The following is a 26,669-nucleotide window of genomic DNA, read 5'->3' as shown; positions in this document are numbered from 1 at the left end:
ACTAATAGAAATAGTTAAAATGTTTTTTTTTTTTTTTTTTTTAAGTCTATAGCTGTCAATGGCAGTGAATGAGTTTTAATGATGAGAGAAAGTTTGAGCGTACCTAATAAAGTGGGCAATGAGGGTAGATTGTTGTTGATATCCAATTCCAAGATGCATGAAGAAGATGTCAAAGATCATATTGGTCTGCAGATTTTTCTACCCAAAACAATTTTGCCCATTGCTAATATAGTAAGTAGATATGCCTCGGGAACTGAAGCTTACCAGTTAGACTCATATTTCAAATAATTCCCTGTGTTAAAGGTCTGCTTTGAAATGAGATTTTTGGAGAAATTAATTGAGACATGCTCTGCATTTTGCTTTTTGATGCGAAAGTATGGGCACAATTTCAGTCATGTACGTATATAACTACAAGATTGACATCTTGGTTCCTACAATTGACAATAATAATAATAGTGATATATAGTTCATGTTTCTTATCTTAAGAGTCACAATGTATCAATTTGCTCATGTTGATGCATCATAAAGAGAGTGAGACATTAATATTCATATTCTGGAACTCTCAATTTCTTCTCTGACCAAATGTATTTAAATGTTCTGACCTCACATATTTATTCAGTGTTAATCTTTCACACCCCCTCAATAAAGCAGAGAGACGAAAAATACTGAAGCAAGCCAGCATAAATCGGTTTGAATTTTTCTTATTACTATGTACTGTACATTTCTTAAAAAAAAAATGAAAAGTTTTTCTTGGCAGCCAGAGATATATTTGTGTCTGAAGGGAATAAAATGCTTCTGCAACTTTAGTCGACATTTGCTTGTGTAGCATTAATTAGTCATTACTTGAGGACATAATGAAGATGCAATTGTAGGTACTGTAGTTATTTTATGCATGAATTGTCACTGTGGCGCATTGTAAAATGCTAGTTCGATTCTTTTGTTCTCTCAGAACACTTCACACCCATTTAATGCAACAGCAATGCGATTCATGCTACGCATAATACAATAGGATGCAATTTGATATGTAGTCACTGTGTTCCTTCCCACTTACACATCCTTAAGTCATTTTTTTTGTGTGTGTGCAGTGAAATAAATGAATTGACATTAAATTATCAAAATGTTATTGTGTGTTTTAACTACTAAATTATTGTCATAAGTAAATGACACAAATGTTGTCAAATTAAATGTTTGGACAGGAGTTACACGACACCATATGGATTCATAAATGCATGAGTATCAATGGGAGTTTTTACATATTTTTGTCCTGGAGTGATGGTATTCATATCACATCATAATTGAGCAGCTAATTAGTATTATTTGTTTCAGACTTTGAAGCAACAATTCTTTGTATACCTTAAAATATGAACTGCCACCTTGACCATTCTAAAACTTTAACTCACATTTTATGTAAAACTGCCAATTGAATGCTGCATTTCCGGGCCACGTCCTGAGAAAATGGAGAATTTTAACTGCCGAATAATACCAAGCTGCTATACATGTTGGCTATGTATGCACTGATCTAATCGGCTGGATTGAGATTGGACGATATTTTGCATTTTATGTTTAATCGGTGATTGGTTGTAATGTCTTAATTTGCCCGATCGATCAATGACGTCATTGATTGGCTCCGCGAAATAAGACATTATGTGTTATTGTTAATGTATTTTTTAAGAAACTCACTTTCAAACTCATTCATTGCTGATCAGTCATCGTCCAAAAAATCCTGATCATGTAAAGCCTAAAACGCAGTGATTTTTATTGATTTTATATTTTACTCTTTTTTCCACTTGTATGCCATATGTGGGGCATTGATTACCCAATTAAGTCAAGGGAGTGTTCAAAGTCAATTTTATTGCTTAACCATAATTTAAATACTGCGGTAAAATATGAATCCTCTGTATATGATACATTTCAAAGGATCTATTTTGATACCTGAAGATAATACAATAATGGTGTGATATCATAATAGTCTTGGCATTGTTATGGTTATTGTTGTCCCAGTATGGTAAATAATTAATATATCTTGTGGTCAATGAGTTAAAGCTTCAATAAACAATAAAGGAGAACTGACTGCCTTTCTGTTGAGATGAACATATAAAATGCTTTGAATTGAACACAGAACTGTCACAATAAGCTAAGCCTATACGTTCACAATCACCCAAATGATTTCATATTTGGAATATGACACACGTGAAGGAAAATCTTAATTCACATTCATGACTGGCATGACTTCTGTGATCATCTCAACCTGCCTCCCACTGACAATCATAAGATGGTAATGTAATGTAATTTACACTCTCTAAATATCACACACCTCCCATCCATTATTTTTATTATTTGTACAAATGTTCATTTATTTACATTACAATGGTAAAACAAATGTGGTAAACTCCACTCACTCTGTTCTTCCACAGGTGTGGTAATGCTTGCACAAGAGTAAACTGTCACAACTACATGCTTTTGGACACTTGCCACACAGAGAGACCCGTACACAAGAAATTGTTGAGTGGGCATTACAAGCACCACAACCGAGTGAAGATTTACTTTAAGCACCCAGTCGAAAGATGATATTAAAAGATTAGCTTCAAATAACCAGGGAGGAAATCAATACACAGAGGAGCTTCTGCCAATCAGATCAGACTTCTTTTATGATGGTATAAACAAGTATTTCTTGATGCTGTAGTGTTAGCACCAATTGGACAATTGGAGTTATGTTTTAGAGCATTCAACATTTCATTGATATTTAAAAACAACAACCAAACAATAAAAAAAAAAGTTTACAAAGTACAATAAAGTAAAAAAAGTACAAAATATGGAATTTTGCAAAAAATGGTACCATTTAGAGAGCAGAGCTGGAGATGTGCCCCAATTTTTTATGCTTTTTTTTTTTGTCTAGAGTTTTTGCATAACTTCAAGTATACATTCTAGCTATCAAAGATCAACCATGACCAAATAGATGATTTTTTGTGTTTCTTTTTGTTTTTGTTTTAAAGAGGACAGACAGGCAGGAAACCGACCACTTGTAGATAGACTTCTACACTCTCCATTACTGTTTGTCTGTTGTTGTTTTTCATTGAGCAATATCATGAATTACGCAAACAACAAAAACATTTAAGATTTTACGTACAACTTTACTATTAAAATAAAATATTAACTAGGCATCAGACATTATAATCTAGATTAAAAGCATTTCTGAACTTGTTGCCAGGCAGAATTTGTAGAGCATAGCCTAATCAGTGAAACTAAGCTTTTTTAACTAACATTCATTCATTTGAGTCTGTTTGTTTTTATTCAATGTAAATTTAGATAAATGATTATTTTGTAATGTTTTTAGGGGCCTGCAGTAAGTAGATCACTCTGTGTACACAAATTGAATAACTTCACTGTAATCACTCTCCACACACTCATAATGCTGAGTCAGCACTGGATTAATTTCTTTACATTCCCAAGCTCCAAATATTGAGTAATATTAAGCACAAATTGTATGAAATAGTATAGAGAATGCTTAGATACTCACATGCATTGGTGACTGCAAAGCTGTTGGCTGTCTCTATATTGTCGACATGTGGGACCAGGTTGAAGGGGGCTTCCGTAGCGTTCGGGCTAGTGTTGTGAAGGAAGATAGCCAGTCGGAAGGCTGTGTACTCCTGATCAGTATTCCTAATGAACAAGCCACCTAGAGGAGTGAGACAAAGGAAAAGGTGATGGAGAGGAGAAAGAGAGGAATGTGTGCCAAGAAAGATTAATGAGGAGAGAGTGACAAAAAAAGGAGAGGGAGAATAAAACCAAGATCTTCATTACCGTTTGTAAGAAAAATGTCACTTGTAATTCAGCACACATACATAACCATGAAAGAAAATCCATGGATACAATTGCTGCACGTTTCATTGATGAAATAAAAAAAGGGAGCGGGATGTAAGGGTAGGGGGGGTAGAAACAACTAGCCTGTCAGAGGTCAGTAGCCAAAAAGATAATGAGTTGGAGAGGAGGTAACAGATAACAGAGGGAGGCCAGATCACAAAAATGTCAGCCCCATACGGGAAGAGCAGAGGCCACACACCAAAAAGGAATGAGCGTGTGGATACAAAATGTCAGTTGGCCTTTTAAAATGAGAGACTCGTATCCCATCGGACCAAATGAGAATGTGATAAAAGATCAAAGAAATGAGACAAATCATACTATCCAAAACTATTAAAAAAAAGGGGAGCAAAGATTTTTGAGAGAGAATGAACATTTGAGCACGCATGTCTGTGAAGAGCCACAAACTGTAGGCTGCATGCAAAGAAAAGCTTTTACAAATTCACAAGGAATCCCAGAGGGGCTCTTTTATGAACTAAGCCACAGACATTGTAATCTGACTAACTCCAACAACTATGCTAATGAAGTGAAAATGAATAAAACATGACTTGTATCATTAGTACAAATTCAATTGGAGAATAAACACATGCACACAAAACAGGAAATCAACAAACATGGGGCGGACATGTACAAATGTGTCCTGTTAATCATGACATAACCTTTGGATAAGAGGGTGGGACCTTGCGGATGAGAGCTAAAATCACCATTGTACATTTTAAAGGTAGGACATGAACAAAAGTCTATTAACATGACATTGAAATAACATTTTCAACTCTTTCTCCAACAAGAATTTGGAGTCTTTTCAAAAGGATATTTGTGAGATCTCTGATGTAGGATACGAGGGTTGGAGGTCAGGACCCAGTCAATTTCTTCCAAACCAAACTCATCTGAACAACAATCTGAACACAACTCTATGGATCTTACTTTGTGTACTGGGGCACATGTGAAAAAAAAAAATTGAGTATTTAGGGTCAAATTGAAAAGGAAAAGTCATAATGCTCTGTGAATAAAGTATCTTTTTTTTTCTATTTAGGACAAAGCCAATTGTTAATTTGTGTTGCTATGTAGCATACTTGTCATTATTTTTATTGTTACTGTACTGTGTTTTGGATTAAGTCATGTGGGATCACATTAAGGATGTGTATGTCACCTTTATTCAATTATTTTGAGTCTTCTTTTGTAGTGCTATGTAGTGGTTATGTTCCTTGTGATGATGAAGTTGTCAGTTGCTATGCACTTGCTTTGGTCCTGTAATAGTCACTCTTATTTTGCAGTTGCTATGTAGAAACTATGTTCCTTATGATTATAACATTGTCAGTTACTATGCAATTATGTCACACACGGCAATAACGTTGTCGGATGCTATGCAGTTGTTATGGTCTGGTAACGATCACTCTTATTTTGTAGTTTTATGCAGTTGCTATGTCCCCTATGATGATGAAGTTGTCAGTTGTTATGCAGTTACTATGGTCCTGTAATAGTCACTCTTATTTTGCAGTTGCTATGTAGAAACTATGCTCCTTATGATGATAAAGTTGTCAGTTAATATGCATGTCCCGTACGACGATACAATTGTCAGTTGTTATGGACTTGTAATAGGTCCTCCTATTCTGTAGTTCTATGCAGTTGCTATGCCCCTTATGCTGATGAAGTTGTCAGTTGCTATGCAGCTAATATGCAAGTATGTCCCGTACGACGATGCAGTTGTCAGTTGCTATGCAGTTGTTATGGTCTTGTAATAGTCCCTCCTATTTTGTAGTTATATGCGGTTGCTATGTCCCTTATGATGATGACGTCGTCAGTTGCTATGCAGTTACTATGATCATGTAATAGTCACTCTTATTTTGCAGCTGATATGTAGAAGCTATGTTCCTTACAAGTTCTTCAACAATAACGACCATATTGGTTATTTTACCCTTCACCAAAATACGACCAAGTGTTGCGTATTGTAGTTTAGCGCCATATTGTGTCAGCCATGTTAAATAGCGAAAAAAAGTAACGGGAATGGAAGCCAGCCCTTCTGGTCAAAAGACGAATGTTTATATTACTGAGCTAACTGGCCGGTAATGACCATAGTGTTTATTTGTTACTGTTCACATATATGTCAATTCGCCGTCTGATTATGCAGTTGCTATGGTCCTGTAATAGTCACTCTTGTTTTGTCTAGTCATTCCTATTGTGTCATCTAGGCCTGTATTCTGTCGTATGGAATTGTAACCTTGCTCTAGCTGGAGTTTCTGAGTGACACTTTTGTCAATATGTCGAGGTTCCTTAGCCGAGGTTTTCCGTCAGCACGTTGAGGTTTCCTATCCCTCGTTTCTCTTGCTTGTGTTCGAGGTTGCGTCCATGTATCAAGCCCTGCTCTCTCAATCAAAGTGTTTTCTTCGAGGTCATTGAATCCAGCCCTGCTTTCTGTTGTTACTTTGTATTTTTGTACGGAAAGACTCGCCCTGGTTCCTAACTCCTGTGTCTGGTCTGATACCCACAGGCGCAGACGTAGCCCAACGAAATGTGGCGCCCAGGGCGAGATTTTTTATCGGGCTCGCACCCTCCTACATTGCTGATTTACATACACTTATAAATTCAAAGAACATTGTGCTTAATTTATAAGATAACCTGTTACCCCATTTACATGCTTCATATATTACAACGAAATACCAAAAAATATGGGATCAAATATTAAATAACTTTTAACCAAAATATAAATAAATGAATAAAAAGTAATAATAGTAGTAATAAATTATCATTAATTAGAAGAACAAAGATAGTGTTGTAGTGTTTCACCCAGAGGTGGGTTAGTTTTATTAATAATGGGCATCTGAAAGTTTTATAAATATTTTTTTTCCCCTCAAAAATATACAACTGTATTACTGTAAGATTAAGACTTTAAAGTAATAGTGTTTTTTTTCTTCTTCTGTGTGGCCCTTACATTCAATTGATGAATGAATGTGTCCCAAAACTTTTGTCCATGCAACATATACTTTTATGGTACGTATTTGTATTTATTTTCCATAATTTTTTTTACTTATTTTTTTCAATTAGATCACCCTCTGAGATTTGCTCAATGCTTCAAGGTCTTAAGTGATTGGAAACAAAATGATTGAGCTCACTTTTAACCATAAAAGAGTGAAAGAGACGGGAAGGGAAGAGGAAAGATGACAAGGGAGGAGTCGGCAGGCAGCACATAATGAACGGAGCCATTATGATGACGAGCTGCCATCTACCTTTGTGCGTGTGTGTGTGTGTCTTCCCCTCACTGGGCGTTCATCCTGCATGCTCTTTTTACTAAGTTTATCGCAGATTATGAACTCACACTTATCCAGCATGATTGTTAAAAAAGAAAAGACAGGGAACTCGCATGTTCAGAGAAAACTGGATAACTGATAACAGAATAAGTGGACTGGCATGAAATGTGATAAAAACATGAACAGATGTATTCCTGGCATTTGGAAGGGTTCTGTTTCTGGATTGCAATCCGTTTCGGACGGTGCTCAGGACTGCAGTGGAACCTTGAAAGTTGAACGTCACTTAAGTAGTACAATTTAGGATTTGCCCCAAAATATTTTGAACAAAATTTGCCTGTTAAGTGTAACGCACACAATTTGAGAGTTCAAACTGCCGTAATGCATGACATCACACAGGACGCCAGCAAATCTGAGAATCTTGTGACACTTATTCCAAAAGACGGACAGCCATCATTGACCTCGTGCACATATTATGCAAAACCTTTCACAACCTCAATTTAGTAGCCATAAAAGGGTTAATGCCGCCATGCATCTGTTTTGCTTTTTTTGGGGCTTTTTCGCAATACATGCCTGAGATCATGCAAGATGTCAACATCAAAGGATCAACTCTTTGCTTTTTCTTTGGCTTATTGTGGCTTTTGCCAGATTTATTCCAAAACATAGGCAATAAATAATATTCTTTAGATTCTATGTAAACATTAGGAACGATAACGATAACGACAATATCGTGATATTGCGATATTAAAACTGCCACAATATATTGTTGTCGTCTTGTCACGATATTAAAAGCAGCACATCTGTTAGAAAAAAAGTCAGGTTGATATACTTTTGTGCAGTTCTAGCACCCTCTGGTGACTATTTTTTTTAGTGCAGTTTAATTTTCACAAAGCAGATTTTGGCCCTTCCATATTAAAATTCCATGCTAATTGTCAGATGAAGGGGAACGTAATACAGTGTTTCTCACAGATTTGAAATCTACTTGGGTGGGTGGACTCCGGGGGGAGGGGGTTTTCTCAGTCCTGTTATTTGCGTCTCCTCTAACCTAAAGATCCATAAGTGAGTGACGGCGAACTAATGTTACATGCAGTTTATATGGTTGTGAAATGTTTTTGTTTTAAAAAAGTTTTTTTTTATTAAATTTTCTTGAAATATATATGGTGGCCAGTTTACTTGGGTGGCCCGTCCAAGTATTAACCTGGTGTGGGAAACACTGTAAAAAATTATAATGAAGCGAGTCAATATGTGGTGCATTAGCAAGTAAGTGCCTTAATATTAAGTGTTATTAGAGATTGTAGGTGGTTTATATGCATTGTTGTTTTGTACAAAGCACAATAACAATGCACAATATTGTGTGTGTGTTTGTGCGTTTTAGTATGAGCTCATTTTTTACAATATTGTGACCTTTCTTTGCAGCGCCAACCTCCCCACAATATCATGATAATTATCGTACCGTGACCTTCATATTGTGATAATATCGTATTGTGATGTTTGAATATCGTTACATCCCTAGTAAACATTGTCGTTTGTTGACAAAGTTGAAATAGAATGTTATATCAAGTTTAGGTTTAACAGTAGTTTACTCACTGTTGTATGACAATTGAATTAAAAAGGTGTTAGAAGTTACTTAAAAATCGCCTTTACAGTTAATAAGGCTTTGTGATGGTGATTTACTTGGGAACTGATTAGTTTAGCGTCCATTATTTAAACTATGTGGAATTTCTCACTGGTAGTGTAGTGGCACATGTTGCTGTCTTTTGTGCAGATGGTGCAGGTTCAGTTCCCAGTCAGTGACCCAATAACAAGCTGTGGACTGTCCCAAGCCATGACAAAAAAATAAATAAAAATCTGGGTGTTTTGTTAATAAGGGTACAAATGTAAAAAATTGTACCAAATAAATCATACAATTGGCTGGCTATGGCTATGGCGACCCCGGATAGGACAAGCTGAAAGTTGCAACATACTAACAACATACAATCCAAATACAGCTGATGGAAGAGCAATTTTGAAAATCCTGCATTCGACTTTCGAGGTTCCACTATTCTACAGTTCTCTCAAACAGAATCGATGTTTGCCAAGTCTAAGCATGAAAAACGCAGAGCAAAGCTTTCTGTGAAATTGCACCGCAAACGTACCTAACTCTTCTTAAGTGAACAACTCTACTGGCAAACAGAAAGGTCACATATGTGTGCACATAACCCTTCGCAACGATCAGCAGCGTCTGCACGCATGAACATGAACTGGTGTTTGTATACATGCCACATGCATGGGCGTGCAAAATAATACAAAAACACATTCTATGAAACATCATGAAGCATGTAATACTCTAACGTGGTTAAAGGTCCCCTGTAAGTTATGACCCTCAAGAATCATCCGCCAGCCGCTCTTTTACAGCACCCTTGGCTCTGTGAGCACACAACACATTGCACATTTTATATGATGTGTGTTCAGGAAGCAACGGTGACGTGGAGTGGATGCAAATCTGCAAAAAAATAAATAAATGTTTAGCATATTAAGTTTATTGGCAGCTGCAGGTACAGAGTCAAGGAGATGAATCCCATTATAGGACCTCCCAACTGCCCCCCACTAGGAGTGATGCAGTGAATTCATTATCACACATTTGACTGCGTGCCTGTGGCGTGTGCGCGCCACACAAGCTCGCATGCACGTGGGTTCATCTGCAACCCTGACCGCTATCTTGCAAACTTTAGCACTTTTTGGGTTGCTGTACTTAGAAAGAAAAAATGTTGCTTTCACAAGAAGGGAAAAGAAGGAGAGCTTGAGGGTGAGAGAGACTGAGAGAGAGAGGGAGGGAGGGAATACTGCAGTGTCTAAAGAGAGATAAGACTGAAGAAGGAAAAAAGCTTTTTAAATATTCACACACAGACAAACTGAAACACTTTGTATGCATTTGTAGACCATTTATGATTTTGAGAATGAGTTAAAATAAAGAATCTTGGCCAAAATGTTTCCGTGCTGCATTTTTGTTTCTTAAATACATTTTTCTTGAAGACTTTGAAAAGGCACATCTGTATGGAAAAAACAACAACTCACCAATCTGCACCGAGCTGGGGAACGCTCCCGTCGCCAACCCCGAGAGGACGGAACACAAGCCCAGAAAGTGCCAAGAGAAAATATTAATCCTCATGTTTCTTCACTTGGGTCCCCTCAAAAAGTGTTGAGATACATTGACAGGGATGAAGGGGGGAAAGACGGCAGGAAAATGACAGGAAGGTTTTCTCCGTGTACTGTATGCTTTGTCCAAGGCAGTATTCCTATTCCATGGTGCGCTTCTAGCGGTTCTCCCCCCCTTGCATGCACAGTCCGCTCAGGAGAGAGCAGTGTGTCCGGTGCACATGGAAAGACAGAGGCGGGAAGGAGGAGTAAGGGAAAGTCGCTGCAAGATTGGCGAGCTTGGAGAGCAGACTGCATGGAGCAACTGGACATGCGCGCCCCCTCCTCCCTCTCTCCTTCCTTCCCTCCCTCCCCTCCCTCTCCTTCTTTCAGTCTCACACTCTCACGCTCTCTTTCTACATCATATACTTTCTCCTTCCCTGCTGCTGATTCAGTGTTCATATGGAGAGGCGTGGATTACGTGCGCCACATTTACGCACTTTCTACACGCTTGTAATCATCGGCTTTTATCCACATAAGTGATGTCAAATGTCTTATCTGGTTTATTATTGCTGCGTGAGTCAAAGAGAAAAAACACGGTCGTTTGTTTCCCTTGAGAAGTTTAAATGAAGGGTTCCTTCTGCGTCAAGCACAATCCATCCTGACGCATTGGTCCGAACCAGTTTCTGTCCCAGACTGCAACATCTGGCCACAGAAAAAGACTAAAAGTAAATACATTTGCAAAATTCATCAATGTATTAAGGAAACATTATGCTACTTAATGTGTTTGTTTGCACTTTATCATACTTAGAAATATTATAACTATTTTTTTTTTGTTGTTTTTCCATAGGGTCTGTCATGCCATGTGAGGTACGGAGTTAAGACCAAATCATAGACAAGACACAAGAAGTGGGAGTTCAGAGAGTTTTTCGATGCAAAAATACAAAGTACCAACAGACAGCAAGGCTGCATTCAGATGGCCTGAAAAAAAAAAAAAAAAACATTTAACAGAGAAACCTTGGCTGAGAAACCTTGATTGAGAGAGCAGGGCTGGATGCATGGAAGCAACCTTGAACATATGGAAGAACAGCTTGCAAGGAAGAGTAGCGGCAGGAAACCTTATTTTGCTGACAAAAGTGTCACTCAGAAACTCCAGCTGGGGAAAGCATAAATCCATATGACGAAAGAAAGGCCAATGTGACAGAATAAAAGTGACGATTACAGGACCATAGCAACTGCATATCAGATGACAGTTTCACCATCATGATGAATATAGCAACTGCATAGCAACTGACAACTTCATTACAAGGACCATAGCAACTCAGAACTTCATCATCACTAGGAACATGTCAACTGCATAGAAACCGACAACTTCGGATTCATCACAAAATAGTGATTGCGTAGCAACTGACAACATCACCACAAGGAACATAGTAGTTGCATAGAAACTGGCAACTTCATCATCATAAGGGACATAACAACTGCATAGCAACTACAAAATAAGAGTGATCAGGAAAAAAAAAGTGACAAAGACATCCTCATAATAAGGAACATAATGCAAGACTATAACAACACAATGACCCAACTCAAAACACAGTCATAACAAGTCATCCATTTCCTGTTGTACTTATTGGGACCTAAGTGAGATGGAGCCTATCTCTATTGACTTTGAGGAAGAGGTGCACCCATGATTGGTCACTAGTCAATTTCTTCCACATAGACAAACAACCACTCACAAAATTGACTACTAATTGTGAGGGAGACAAGCTAAGCACTGCATCAATGTGCCTTTGGTAATCAAAATCCTAAAAAAAAGAAAAAAATAATAAAAATCTTTAAAAAATAAAATAATAAACATATTGCCCAGCCATGTGCCATGATTAAGGAGTCTGGACCCCATCATTTCAATGCCACAAATTGAAAATATTATTATGGAGGGCCTCTGCCAGTCATGGTCCTGAGAAACATCATCAATTTTTCACTCTACCGTGCCAATGTCTATATTAGTATAGTATAATATAGTCCATATACATGCCTCAAAAATAGACAGACCAACCAGTACATCCATTATTTTGCAATTTGTTTTAAAGACATTGATGTGTGCGTGTGTGTTTTTTCATTTTGCTTTGGAAGGATAATAGTGACCAGGTAGGTGACCTGCACTGATATCACAGGCTTTCAACACTGACATGAACTGTCCATGGTACTGAAAGCAAAATGTGCACCAGGCTGGATGCTCTCACTGCTCTCACACTGTCCGAGAGTATGCATGTATTTTACTAAACACTATCAAATCAATCAATTCAATTATATGTTCTTAATATATTCCCTTTACAATAATGCAGATGAGCGGTTAGCATGTCTGCCTAACACTCGCAAATTACTGGGTTTGAACCTTGGCCACGGCCCATCTATGTAAACACCCACATTTGAGAAGACTAAACTGTCAAGAGATATTATTGTGAGTGTGAATGTTTTTTTGTTTATATTTTGTCTATAATTTTCTGGCAGCTGAGGCACCAAAAAATTACTGTGAAATAACAGATAATTACTTTTTCGTAAAAACACAGTTTTTTTTCCATAATTAGAGTACAGTTTTTAAGTGTAAGTTTTAACAAGATTGTATGTAATATAACAGTATATGACAAAAAAAATTATATGCTTAATCTTTCAAAACATGGCCCTCTCAAGCTTTCCTCTTTACCTATTTCTCATTAGATATGCTTTCAAAATAAATGTTAATAATGTTTTTTTTTTTTTTTTTTTGGGGTTTTGAAGTTGAATTTTATTTGCGAAATTACGATACATTTGTGAACATATTTTAACAATCAATATATGTATTTCTAAAGGAGTTTTTTTGTAAAAGCACAAAAATATTGTGTTTTTACAGTTACAGTGATTTCATGTTATTTTACATTTGACATGTAGAGTTTACTTTTGTAAATTAAATAATAGTTTTTAAAATAAAGAAAAAAACTGTAAAATAAAAAGTAGAATTCTGATTTTTGTTTTTGTTTTGTTTTTTTATTTACAGTGAGTATGTTCACTGCTGGATTGTGACCAGTCCAGGTTATGCATCGCCTCTTGCCCAAAGTCAGATGGGATAAGCTCACTGACAACCCTAATGAGCAAATGAAAAGTGCTAATTAATTTCCACATACCCAGCAAGGGTCCAGGGTTCTCACTTGTGTTACTTATGAATGAATATTTAATAAATGATTGGCAGCCTCCACCATCATTATTTCATCAACGCTACAGTGAATGGTTGCGCAACACATTTGGTACCTTTCATACACATGTATGAAGGTGCTGAGAACCATTTAACCGGCAATCGCAACTCTTCCAAACATTCCCAATGAATTTTGGGTACAACAGCCATTTCTCTATTTTTCATAGCTTTTCAAATGCTGCAAATTGATCACGACCCCGGGACACATTAGTAATGCATAGAATTCTGAAACGTTTTGGTGAAAATACTTTTATTTAAGTCAGCAGGCATCTAGAAAGAGCAAGCGTTGTTCTTTTCAATGGGGGTCATTTCGATGTATTTGATGAAGTGCCAAAACTCGTCCTGTTTGAAAATAAAACAAGTAACAAATAAGTATTTATAATTCAAATGAGTACACGGTTTTCTAATCTAGTACATATTTCAGTTATTCTGAATTAATAAGGAAGACCTCCTGAGTTTACAATATAATGCTGCTGTCTATGTTTGATGTACGTACAGTACATTTACTGTACGTCCAAGCTGTTTGAATGCAATCCATGATGATTGCCTCCCAGGAATTCATTCTCCCTGCCTAGCAAATTGACCCGAGTCGATGATGTGGTTCACAGTCAATATAGCACCTAGGTAATAAAGACCCATCAGCACAGTCTTACCGGCTATGATAATTGACACGCTGATGTTTGCTTTGTGCTGAGGCTCAAACCATATTGAGTGTAAATCAACACTGCGGTAGTGGAGTCAAAAGTGTTACATTTCATTTGGAGATTGTTTGGTGGAGCTTTTTGCTCACAGCTACGCTTTACCACTAGCTTCTTCTTTTTCTTAAGTAATTAAGTTAATTAGTGGTGTTTATGTAGCACTCACTTGTTCCGATTAATACATACCTATACTTGTGTTTCTTATCTAATTTTAGCTCTCTGAGGCAATATTTGAAATCAACATTTCAAGAATACATTAAAAGCATTAAAATCACAGCAGCAAGTCACTGATGGACTAGTCAGTGCTTCGCTTGGCAGACAGCATGGGATCACTTCCAATTCACTATTGCTGTGAATGTGAGTGCTTTCTGATTGACTGGCTATCAGTCTAGAGTATAGTCCAACTTTTTGGCCAAAGTCAGCATGGATGGACTGCAGCTCACTGTGACCCAGAACAAGATAAGCATTATAGAAAATGGATAGATGGAACACAGCAGCATTTTTATTGCTTACCTGTGCTCGCAATTTCCAAACCTTGGAGTTGGCCTTCTGACAGATGCTAGACTAAAACGTTGGGTAATCTCCTTGGTGAGGATGTGTTTCTTTTGAAACACACATGCAGTCCCTGCCATGAGGATTTGAAATTGAAGGTCAATTCCTTTGTTTTTGTTGAATCCTGAAAACATTTGGGTTGCAGATCAAAAGATGAATATGAGACAAAAGTTCAAAGGTCCAGCTTTTATTTTGTGGTATTTACATCTAAATGTGTGTTTGTGTTTCCCCCGATTAGTTTGAATGCGTTTTTCTGTAAATTGAGAGACAAAATGGTTTTGGAGATTTCAGAATTCAAATCAGTCTTCAGTAAACGACATACACAAATGACTTGACCTTGTTGTTGCAATACCTTTGGAGGGGACCGTATACTGTTGGATAGAATTGAAAATTGGCAAAAATAGGCTGGTTATTTACAGCAATAAAAGTTTCCATTCTTCATCCAAGATGGGGTCGAGGTCAAAAATTACAATTCTTCCAAGTCTGTCTTTATGGATTTGATTTGGATTTGGATTATGGAGTCGGGCTCAATCACGCTCTAATAAAACATATATTTAAATCCAAAATGTCTTGCTGAGATGAAGAATTAAAATCGTTTGTGCTCTGATTGATTAGTTAATGGATTTATAGGTTTGTAACAATGTTTTTTCCTTCAAGTATAATTTGTTTGCCCAGCATCAAGCAGGCGACAGATGACGCAGATTTGGCTGCTTTGTTCCATTCTTGCATAAAGACAATAGTGGCATTGCGGAGTCTATTCCCATTGTCTCTCATCTCCCATCCTTCCTATGCCTCTTGTTCATTGCCTTTGCTCTCCATTTGTATACAAAAGTAAAAACAATTGCTCATCGACGACCTTATGTTTCTGTAATTACGTGTAACAAGAAAACACGAAGTCTTCCCATATACTAACAATGTTAAAGATGACTTAGTCCGTCAGATGTCATCCAGTTTATTTGTCACCGCTCCTGCTTGAAAGGTGACCAAAATAACCCTCCCGCCCTCCACTTTCATCGGCAGTTTCTCATCCGTCTTTACATTCCTGCTTCCCTTTCCTGCCAATGTGATGAATCATCAATCTGAATGTCCTCCCCATTCCGTACCCCTCCTTTTACGCCCGTCTCCATATCACTTCTGCACTTGAGCCATCCGCCCTGTGACTTGTCCACTTAACTGTATTTCCATCCCTCCACAGACTGTGGCTCTTTCGGCATTTCCTACAATCCATCATTTAAGTAATATCAGTGTATCCAGTGACCCGCTCTTGTCTAGCTATAACCATGATCTCTTTTTTCACCCACTAAAGCCTTTAAACTTGACAGACTGGATCAAGCAAAATTACGTCTTTTCTCTTATTCCGGCTACAAAACATCTATTTGACTCCCTTTGCCACTCTTTTTTTGTTTGCTAATGTCTATACTTTCTGTCTTTATTTCACGTCTCCTCACAACTCCAGAGGCTATTGGGTATCTTGGAGAGAAAAAAAAGAACATTAGCAGATACAAATCAATTGATGGTGCGACAGTGTACTACTCTAAGTAAGGTAAGAATCAATGAGAGTCAATAACAACTGGTGAAAAGTGCATCTATAACACACGCCAGAAGTTGTTCAGCTCTTTTGATTTGAGATGATTTTGTCATTGGATGATGAATTGCATGTGTTTTTCTCATCTCTGGGTGAAAGCAAAACAATTTACAGTATAACCAGGCCAAATTTTGAGCTAACTGTGAAAGTGAAAATGACTTTATCGCTAAAAGATAAAAAAATTTTTAAAAAAAGTGTCAAAAATTGCCCTTCTTTTGATTGTTGTTTACGTTCTCAAAAGTGTTAAAACTAGTGGTCTCAAAATTAGTGTGTTAATTTTGAGTTAACTTAAAGTTCCTTTAATGCCACTAATATTTTTAACGCACGATTAATGACAGCCCCTTACTTGGAAAGCCTGTGCTGGGGGAGTTCCAGAGTCAACGCAGCAGACACATCTACGTCAAATTTTAGCAGTAATCAATTTAACTAGAAAAATTCCCGCGGAAATTTTGAATGGGACTGCTGACTCTTGTAAATGAGCTGAACAGTTTAAAATTCAAACCACTGGAATCGCTCAAGAAATGTGGAAGTTAACCATAATCAACTGAAACTAAATTTAATAATAATGCATATATTTGTGGAGATTGGGGTCAAGTTGTATTTTACAATTTTAATAATGTGCAGAATTTTACAAGTTACTTCATGTTAAAGATTAGATATATTTTAATATGAAAAGAAAAATGCACTGCGCTGTCACCAATCTCTTACAAATGCAATAATGCCATCTAGTGGCAGAAAAATTACCTCAACACAAATCAATATCACACTTGTTTTTTACAGTACAGCACATCTGTTTAAATTTTAACTCAATTTGATGAATCATTAGGAAATTACTTTATCAATGACTAAAATATACAGCCATATTTTTATTATTTTAACATTTTCCCCACTTTTATGTTAACAAGAATATGAAAACTTAGAAAAATATATTTTATTGTACATTTTACTGTTCATTTAGAACAGATATAAAATGTGTGATTAATCGTGAGTTAACTTTTGAGTTTTAGAAAACGCCATCTTTGGTAATAATAATAATAATGATGATGATGATGATATTAATAATAATAATAATAATAATAATGAATAGTGAGGTACAGTAGCTCTTAAACTAAAACAAATAAATCCCATTTGCCACATTTTTGTACCATTTCAACACAGTATTCAAGCAATGTCATTTTCATGGATGTCCCTGCTAATTTCAACAAGACAATGCCAAACAACAGTGTGAAATTGAAGTAAAAGAGTGCGACTACTGGACTGGCCCACCAGCAGTCCATCCTTACCCGTCTCCCGTTGAAAATGTGTGCTGCATTACGAAATGCAAAATGCAACAATGGTGACCTCGGATTGTTGAAATTGTACATCAAGCAAGAATGAAAAATAATTACACCTACAAAGTGTCCTCAATTCCCAAACGCTTGTTGAGTGTTGTTCAAAGGAAAGGTGATGTAACAGTAATAAACTTGCTCCTGTCCCAGCATTGTAGGTGTCAAATGGGTGAATATTTGTATATTAAAAAAAAAATAAAAATCCATGAAGTTAATTAGCTTGAATATCACATATCTTGTCTTTGTAATGTATTCGTTTGAATATAGGCCGAAAAGGATTAGCATGTCATATTCAGTTTTTACGTTTTACCCAACATCTTAACTACATTGGAATTGGGGTTTGTAGAAACTTTATTTGAAAGTTACTGGGAACAAAATCTTTACTACCAAAAGAAAGACATCTATATTATCTGTTCTAAACCTTAATAGGTGCAGTTGTTTTGTGGCTTTTCTCTAAGTCTTCACCTCCCAAAACCCCAAACCTTCAAAGAGATTTGCAAGGCTTTTTGGAACGTGATGAACTGAGCAAGCACTTTCATTAGAGTTTTGGACTCCTCTCAGTCTCTTGCGGATCTGTCAAATTAGGCCATTGAGTGTTGATAGACTGCGACTTGTAAATAAATGCTATTGTGGTTGGATTCAGTAACAGAGTGGCAGCGTGCGACATCTGTATGACTGGCGGCAAGAATTAACGTCAGGCTAAATTACAGACAGAGGCCACCGGAAAGTACTGTAGCTAGTAATTCAAGGATTACACTCATGTGTCGTGTTTGTGTTCAGCCATTGTTTGCTTAGTACATAAACTTGTGAAGGAACTTAACACCAACATTAATACACATTGTACATGTCAGTACTGAGTAAAACATAGAAGCTGTGTTGTTTCAGCAATTCTTAGGACATACTAACAGTAAATATGAAACTGGGTTTACTGTACAGTATCTGATTATTATATCATTGGTAAAACAATTCTAATGGTGACCTAAGACTTTTGAACAGAAGAGTATTGGCCAGATATGCATCAGAAATCTCATTAAAAATAATGAAGGAGGTTAATTAAAAATTGAATTGTTGAAGCCGCTATCAGATTCTGTCATTATCTCTCTATTTAGATTGTGCAGGTGTACCTAAATGGGACCAATGAGCCCTCTCACTGACATTGTACATTAAGGTTTATAAATAATCCCTCATGTGGCAAGTCTCAAATCTATCACCTTAGAACCAAGCAATGATAAAACAAAAATAATCTTTGGTATGATTGAAAAAAAAACATGTAGTAAATTAAAGAGGAAGTCAACTCCCCCAATCTTTTTTGACAATATTATGTTCTATACAGCCCCACTGGTCTAAATATGGCATTCTGGTTGATTTAGTGGAATAAGAGTTAAGTAGCAAAATCCAGCCGTTTTTATCCTTCTGTGGTGGTGGCCATTTTGCCACTTGCTTTCGACTGAAGATGACATCACAGTTGCTCAGGGCTCAGGCAACGACCAATCACAGCTTACCTGTTTTCTCAAGCTGCGCTGAGATTGGTTGTTCCTTCAGACCTGAGCAACTGTGATGTCATCATCAGTCGACAGCAAGTGGCAAAATGGCCGCCCCCTGACATGGATAAAAATGGCTGGATTTTGCTTCATAACGCTTATTCCACAAATGTAATATTAATCCGAATGTCATGTTTAGACTAGTGAGGTCACACGTAACATATTATTGTCAAGAAATGTTTATGGTTGATTTCCACTTAAGTTATTCTTTTTGTAATCACCTCATGCTGTGGCATTTAGATGCGGTGCTTGCATTTATTTTTCAAGATGACTTTTGCACTTAATGTACTTGTGAGTCTGCAAAATACGCATCTGTATTCATCCAAACAAAATGTACAACAAATAGTGTACTTTTATACCCAATGCAATACATTGTATTGTACCAGTGTGATACAAGGAGCTCAAGGTTTTGCACATACAAAATAGAACACTTCATACAATATCAGAACTCATTCTATTTCTGAAAGGCATAACTTAAAACTAACCTTGAGCCACATTTCTTTGCATAAATAACCTTAAAAGAATGAGTTTGACTACATAATATCATGCTTGATGTTAAGAAGAGGGTGGTTTTGATTTACAAAGGCTGGCATGAAAACATGCACATGCTGTAATTAAATACTTCCTGCCCACACATGTGCACATGTTTATTAGTTAGAAATAGCAGACATTTGGATCTTCCCTGTGTTGAGTATTCATGAACACCTGCCTTCTTCAAACATGCCTCGACCATAGGACTATAAATCTAGTTACGTCGCTATAATTATGTGTACATTATATTTAAGAGTATTGGATGAATATATATATATTTTCAGTTGACTGTATAAGTATGATGGACTTCCCTGAAAACATCAGTCTGTTATATAGTATAGGCCCACTGTGAAAGACATTGCATCCCAATATTGATCTTTTTTCCCCTCCATCGAACCTTTCCACGAGAAAGCAAGATGGAGTGTTATGGGAGGGATCCTATCTATTCCTCACAATATAAAAAGGGGTGTGACATGGACAGAAAGATGCATCCAGGAAGAGGTTTTCAACTTGTTTGCTTGTCCCCCTCCAGCGCCATTAGCGTATCATTAGCAAACATCTGAACTCACAGATGTTGAACTCTGCGCCTGGCAGGCTTGCTGAGAAGCTGACACAAAAACAGAGCAGAGTTTGTTCAGGCAATCCCTGATGTCAACCCCGGCTGATCCCAAGCCAACCTCAGTCAGCTGATCAACCAGATGGTTCCCTCCGTGAATCAAATAGGATCATGCTGCATACCTTTCAGGCATCTTTATTGTCAAATATCGTTCAGGGTGCCTCCGATTGGCTGGTGACCAGGATGGCTGAATGTCATTCATACTTGCAAACGATAATGGCAATATTGTGATATTAAAATGTCCACTATATTGTTGTCGTCATGTTATGATGTTAAAAGTAGTGCTGCCACTATTGAATATTTGTAGAATCGATTACTACAAGAATACATCTTGTACCGCTCCCGCTGATACGTCCACAACCAACCCTTTTTTAGGTCGGACCAATGGCGTGGGGGAAACAAAGAAATGGTTGCTGCAATTCTGTTCTCGCAGAATTACTTTGTTGAATGTTGAACAGCGAGAGGCGCTTGGTGCATTTTTATGTGGTAGGGACGTTCGTGTTTTTTTCCTTTTCCTAAGACAAGACCAAAGATGACATTTTAATCGGTTGCCGTGATTGGTCAAAACAAACGTGCACAAGATGACGCATCGTCCAATCAGCTCAAAGTATTTTACAGAATGTCCCTCCTTTCCGGAACGGATCTGCCAAGTGAAGTTCCAGATTGAAAATGTGAAGAACTCCCTTGAGTGAATCACAATTATCAATCTGGCATGTGAGGTTAAAGTGGATTCCGAAAGCATTTTTTTCCCTGATTACTGTTTATTAACCAGTGGTTGGTGTTTATTTCCTATTTCATATTCATATAGTGATTAAAAAAATAGGGGGATTTATGTTGTACTATGCTACTGGTTCGGTCATTGTTTTCCAAAATAAAAACAGACAGATGTTTGAAAATGTCTTATTTTGATTAAACATATAAGATAATTGGTCTTCTTTCATGCAGGACTACAGAAATCAGTGAACAACTACTGTTGACATCCTGAAATCAGAAGATTCGGACAATTTTAAATTAAAAAATATCTCCAAACGATTACGCGATTATTAAAATAATTGGAGATTAATTTGATAATCAATTACTTGTCAATTAATCAATTGATTTTAACAGCGCTAATTAAAAGCATCACATCTCTTAAAAAGGCCTCTTTTTTTCAATTTGAGCAGTTCCAACACCCTCTGGTGGTTAGTTTATTAGTGCAGTTTATTTTAAACACGCATGTTTTGGCCACCCACGTTTAAGTTTAGACTCAGGCTATCGCCAGATGACGGGAAGCGCAACATGTTTGAGTTCCTCCACAAATGGACTCCATTCACAATGTGTGCGTGCATTAGCAAGTAAGTGCCTCAATACTAAGTGTTATTAGTGATTGTAGGTTTTTTATGTTGTCTGTACTATTTGAACTATATGCATAATTATGACCAGCTAATTAGCATTTTATAGACGATACATTTACATGCAATTGCTCATGAATCTTTTATTTATATTGTGTTCCACAGAAAGCAAACATACCTCCCTCCCCACAATATCATAATAATATCGCATCATGACATCCGTAGTTTCCATCCTATAACAGTAAGCATACTTGCACTTTGCTTGCACTATTGTATAAGTGTGTGTGTGTGCATTAGGCTGTGGACATCCATATGCTTGCCTGTGGAGATGGCTGCTGTCTACGATTTGTCAAACAGTATGAACCAAGTGTACATTGCTGGAACCTAGGCTGAGTATTTAGCCAAGATGGAAACATGGTATAACCGTGTAATCGTTATCCAACAGGGAACCAGGGTGGTGTTGAGTCATTTTAGCAACCAGCCCGTTTCAGTCATTCTCCTGCAGGGTCAATACATTCTCTACACGGGGTCACTTCAAAGAAGTTTGTCAAGGACGACTACAAATACATGCAGATTTTAGTACAGTAAGTGCGATGAGAGGTTATGCAGTACAAGTGATTGAGATAAAATGTGTCTAAAATATATCATTACTGTCCAATGATATTCTTTTAAAGCTGCTTTATTATGATTTTAGCCTTTTCAAGAAGTTACTTTTTTTTGTGTGTTTGTGTAACTCTCCCTGATAGAATACTTACTTGTGCTGCAGACGAAACCTTTTGTTTATAACTATAATGTTTTCCAGTAATTTGTTCAATAAATGAATGTCCATCTTAACTGAAAGTATCGATACAATACTTTGATGACCCGATGTTAGCATTGTGGAAACACTTTGTTGATTAATAACAGTCCAGGTGATGAACTGTTTTGAAATACATTGCTGTAAACGTGACCATTCCCCCCCCCCAAAACAAATCACATTTGCTTCCTTCTACACTCCTACACTTTCTTTAAAAATCTTCAGACATTCTCATTGACTGACTGATTTTTACTGTCACACAAAAAACAAGAACAATGGCATGCAGTAAATGCTATGCAATTGTGTGAATATGAAGAGAAAAGTAATTGTTGCAACGCTATTGTGCGTCCATTTTCTTTTTCTCACAATCACGCATTTAAGCTAATGATGTTGACATTGTTTTTCTTTATTCTACACTTATTATTCTTCCATTAGCATTTAGAGAGCTTCATAGGAGCACAATACGAGTATCCTCAATGGACGCAAACTCAATCAAAGGAAAGTAGCAATTATTGTTATCATACCAAATCTTAAATACTAGACTTTTTTTTATACAACGGTGGCACCATGGACAATAAAGCAAAGATGTAGAAAGTATAAGAATATTTGGCCATCGCCTTAAAAAAAAATCATTAAATGCATGATGGTCTGAACCCGAACATCTATCCCTAACATATAAAACAATGCATTATCATATAAAAACGTTTGTATCTCATCCTGCCTTGCAATTGGAACACAGAAACAATGTGCCCTTAATCACGACATGTTTTTTTTAATCTTCATTATAACAAAGCGGCTGTTTGTTGCCCGGGAGCCAATTTTATTGCAGGGTAAATTTAAATGTTTTTCCTCATTTGTTTCATAACCTTTGCCACCAGTTGCAGTGGACCCATTCCAATATTGGAATTGCCCTTATTTTGAACTTCATTTAATGGAGGTGTTGTTTGCCAATCTACTACTATTAGCGGAAAAGGGGTGCACACCAAATGAGCAACAGAGGTTGTTGATTGGTGCTCAATTTTTTTTCCCGACCCACTGACCTCATGGTTGAACTATTGAACTTATGGCACATCTGGCTAAAGTTTATTATTAACATGCGTCGACAAGATATTTTAATATACAGTAATTGAATGAAAAAAAATTCTCTTTTTTTCCCCTCTCTTTTAGTACACACAATGATATGATTCATTCTCATTCCTGTTACAAGCTTTGAAGAAAAAAGAAACAGAAGTAGAAAAATGTGATTAATCGCGATTGATTACGGAAAATTGTATGCTTAATTAGTTAAAATTTTAATCATTTGACAGCACAAAAATTATCTCTATATATATATATATATATATATATATATATATATATATATAGAGAGAGAGAGAGAGAGAGAGAGAAATAGATAGATAGATATATATACAGTATATATATATATACAGTATATACGTATAAATAATATATTTTTTCCCCTTCCTCATTAAGAGAGAAGTGCAACCATATCCAACTGTACTTAATTAGAGCCAGCGGGGAGCTAAATGTCAAGCATCAGTCAGTGGTCCAGATCTCTATCGTCATATCCTCCCATCTCCATTCTCATTGGTAATTTCTTCATTATTCTCACACAAATCCTTGTTTATTTATTTTCTCTTTGACGTTTACAAAATTTCTTCTTTTGTTACAGAATCACTTTTCATCCATTTTGCCCGCCATCAAGCTACATTATCGCTGCTTCTCAAACCCTCTGACTGAGTGTTGACTGCGAGCTGTGGGAGATGTCACTAATCTTTCCTGACCTTTGTCAGAAGCACTGTGTGTGTGGGCATATGAATGAATAACACTCCTATTTATCCTCTTAAATAATTTACACAAACAGGAAATGGGCCATGCCAATTTTAGATTAGTTTAAAGGTGAGTCTTTCCACTGCAGTTCATTGTATCACGTTAAAAAGAATAATGCCAAAACAAAAAGGAAATGCTTTCTTTATTTCTTTAATGTGGGGGAAAAAAAGACATTGATTATGGTACTATTTGAAATGCTACAATTTTAATCTAAAAAAAACAAAACATATACTGCACAAAAGGCACCGATAGTGCAGTTGTTCACTCGCCTAAACGTCATGCAGACAAGCATGGGATCGTTCCAACTCAGTGACCACCAAATACCCGTGAATGGATATCTGTATCTACAATGTAAAAAGTGTACACATTCTTGTTCAAATGACAATTTTTTATGATACAGTAATATGAGATCAAGATAAGCCATTTCAAAAAGTTTCCCACCGCTGTGGCCCTAAACCCCACAATTAAAATGAATTAAATGTATTTCCCGTTTCCATGTGGGGAAGTAAAAATAACCAACGGAAATTTAACTCAGAATGTCACTATATTCATAATTAAACAAACACATTGAAACTCAGGAGTCAGTACACACCTGGCCGTCACTCTTTAAAATCTCCAAATAAAGTTCTGATGTTCTAGTAGGCTTTTATTGACATTCTTTTAATACTTTCTAGCAGAAACCTCAAGGTCTTGTGCTAACCTATTTGGAACTGTTCATAATTAAAAAAAAAAAGGATAAACAAAAGTAGAAAACAGTGAATCACACTTGATCACTCTATGAATACACAAGATCACTTCCGTGGTCCAACAAAAAAAAAAGAAAACAAAAAACAGTATCGGCACTATGCACATGCATTGTATGAAAAAGTGTAACGTGCACACATGAGTTGAATAGTACATGTTGAGAACAGAGCTGAAAGAGTACCTTTGAAATGCTTAACATGGTTGAGCGTGCTCCCTCTCTCTCTCCAGATTCAGGCTGTCGGTGTTTCCGGCCCGGTAGATCATTTTATTGATCCTGCTGGCACTGATGTGGCTCCCCCAGCACACCACAGCTGGGGCTGTCACTAGACAAATGCCTTGCTGTTTAATCCCTGGCATCGCGAGAGCTTGGGTGGGAGAGGCCCCATTTGCATCACGGCTGAGGACTCAGTCTTCCTCTGAAGTTGGCCTCTGAATTAATGGGACAATCCATCTTGCCCCCTTTGGCCCTGCCACATCTGATCTCTCCCCTGTTGGCCAGGATCAGCAAGGAGCAGTTGGTGAGGGGCAACCATGTGACAAGAGTGGCTGTTCTAATGATGCTTTTGCTCTGGCACAATTTCCAGCCCTAGCTCTGGGGAGCGTTTTCTGAAAAGACAAATGGGCCAGATGTCTTGTTGAAAGATGACATTTTTAAACGGGCTCTCAAAAAGGGTTTGATGAAATTGGGCTATGTCTAATTATTTTAACATTGCTCCACTCCAATGTGTACATTGTCAGAAGCTTGTGCTCTCCACTTGGGTATTTAAGAGTTGATCAAGCAACATGTTGCCAATTGGGAACAAACCAAAGGACATTCTGTGAGAAAGCTTAGTCAAGTTACATGCAGCGATGTTGACTTGCATTGCAAGTGAATTTCTTTGATGTGGAATCATTCATGACAATTCCATAAATTGCCAGGATAAAGATGAAGAATAAAGAAGAAACTTTTGGACTTTTTTGATTGATCCAGTTTGATTTTGAATACAAGGCAGTGTTAAGATCCAAATTGGCATCCACCCCAAACCTTTTCTGCTTGCCTTCTTATGGGGACGGGCAACTTAAAGAATGAATGGCTAATGTTACTTCTTAACTCATTCACTGCCATTGACGGTTATAGACGTCAAACATTAATTTGAACTATTTCTATTAGTTTAACAATTATTTTCCACTTTTGTTGACAAGAGTATGAGAACCTAGATTTTTTTTATTGTATTAGAACAAATATAAAATTTGTGATTAATCGTGAGTTAACTAGTAAAGTCATGCAATTAATTACGATTAAAAATTGTAATATAATCTTTTCTTGAATTTTTTTTTTATAAAAAAAAAAAGTTGTATATATTTTTTTTTTATTAAAGAAAAAAATATAAAAAATTAGGGGCGTGAGGCAGTTACATTTTTTTATCTTAATTAATAGCATAACTTCACTAATTAACTCACAATTAATCACAACATTTACATCTGTTCTAAATGTACAAAAAAACGCATTTCTAGGTTTTCATACCCTTGTTAACAGAAGTGGAAAAAAATGTTAAACTAATAGAAATAGTTCAAATGAATTTTTTACGTCTATAGCCGTCAATGGCAGTGAATGAATTAATAAATATGCAAACGTGTCCACTTGCAACCCAGAAGCTGTAATCACCAGACTACAAGAACAAGAGACAGAGGCAA

General features: G+C 36.8%; 1 protein-coding gene across 10 annotated transcripts in view; it reads right to left on the bottom strand.

The window, feature by feature from the left end:
- gria4a (glutamate receptor, ionotropic, AMPA 4a) overlaps positions 1-10,524 on the bottom strand; it is a 126,795-nt gene extending 116,271 nt beyond the window's left edge. For all 10 annotated transcript variants that reach the window (XM_077565074.1, XM_077565075.1, XM_077565076.1 and 7 more), the window contains exons 1-2: positions 10,155-10,524; positions 3,518-3,676 (exon numbers count right to left, since the gene is read on the bottom strand). In XM_077565074.1, the coding sequence (XP_077421200.1) occupies positions 3,518-3,676; positions 10,155-10,248 (253 nt within the window). In that variant the 5' untranslated portion in view covers positions 10,249-10,524. The remainder of the gene's footprint in view (positions 1-3,517; positions 3,677-10,154) is intronic.
- Between the last annotated feature and the right edge of the window lie 16,145 nt (positions 10,525-26,669).

Source organism: Vanacampus margaritifer, chromosome 5 (assembly GCF_051991255.1).
Source record: "Vanacampus margaritifer isolate UIUO_Vmar chromosome 5, RoL_Vmar_1.0, whole genome shotgun sequence".
NCBI lineage: Eukaryota > Metazoa > Chordata > Actinopteri > Syngnathiformes > Syngnathidae > Vanacampus > Vanacampus margaritifer.
Note: the sequence above shows the minus strand (reverse complement) of the source record. Positions and strands in the feature narration are given on the sequence as shown.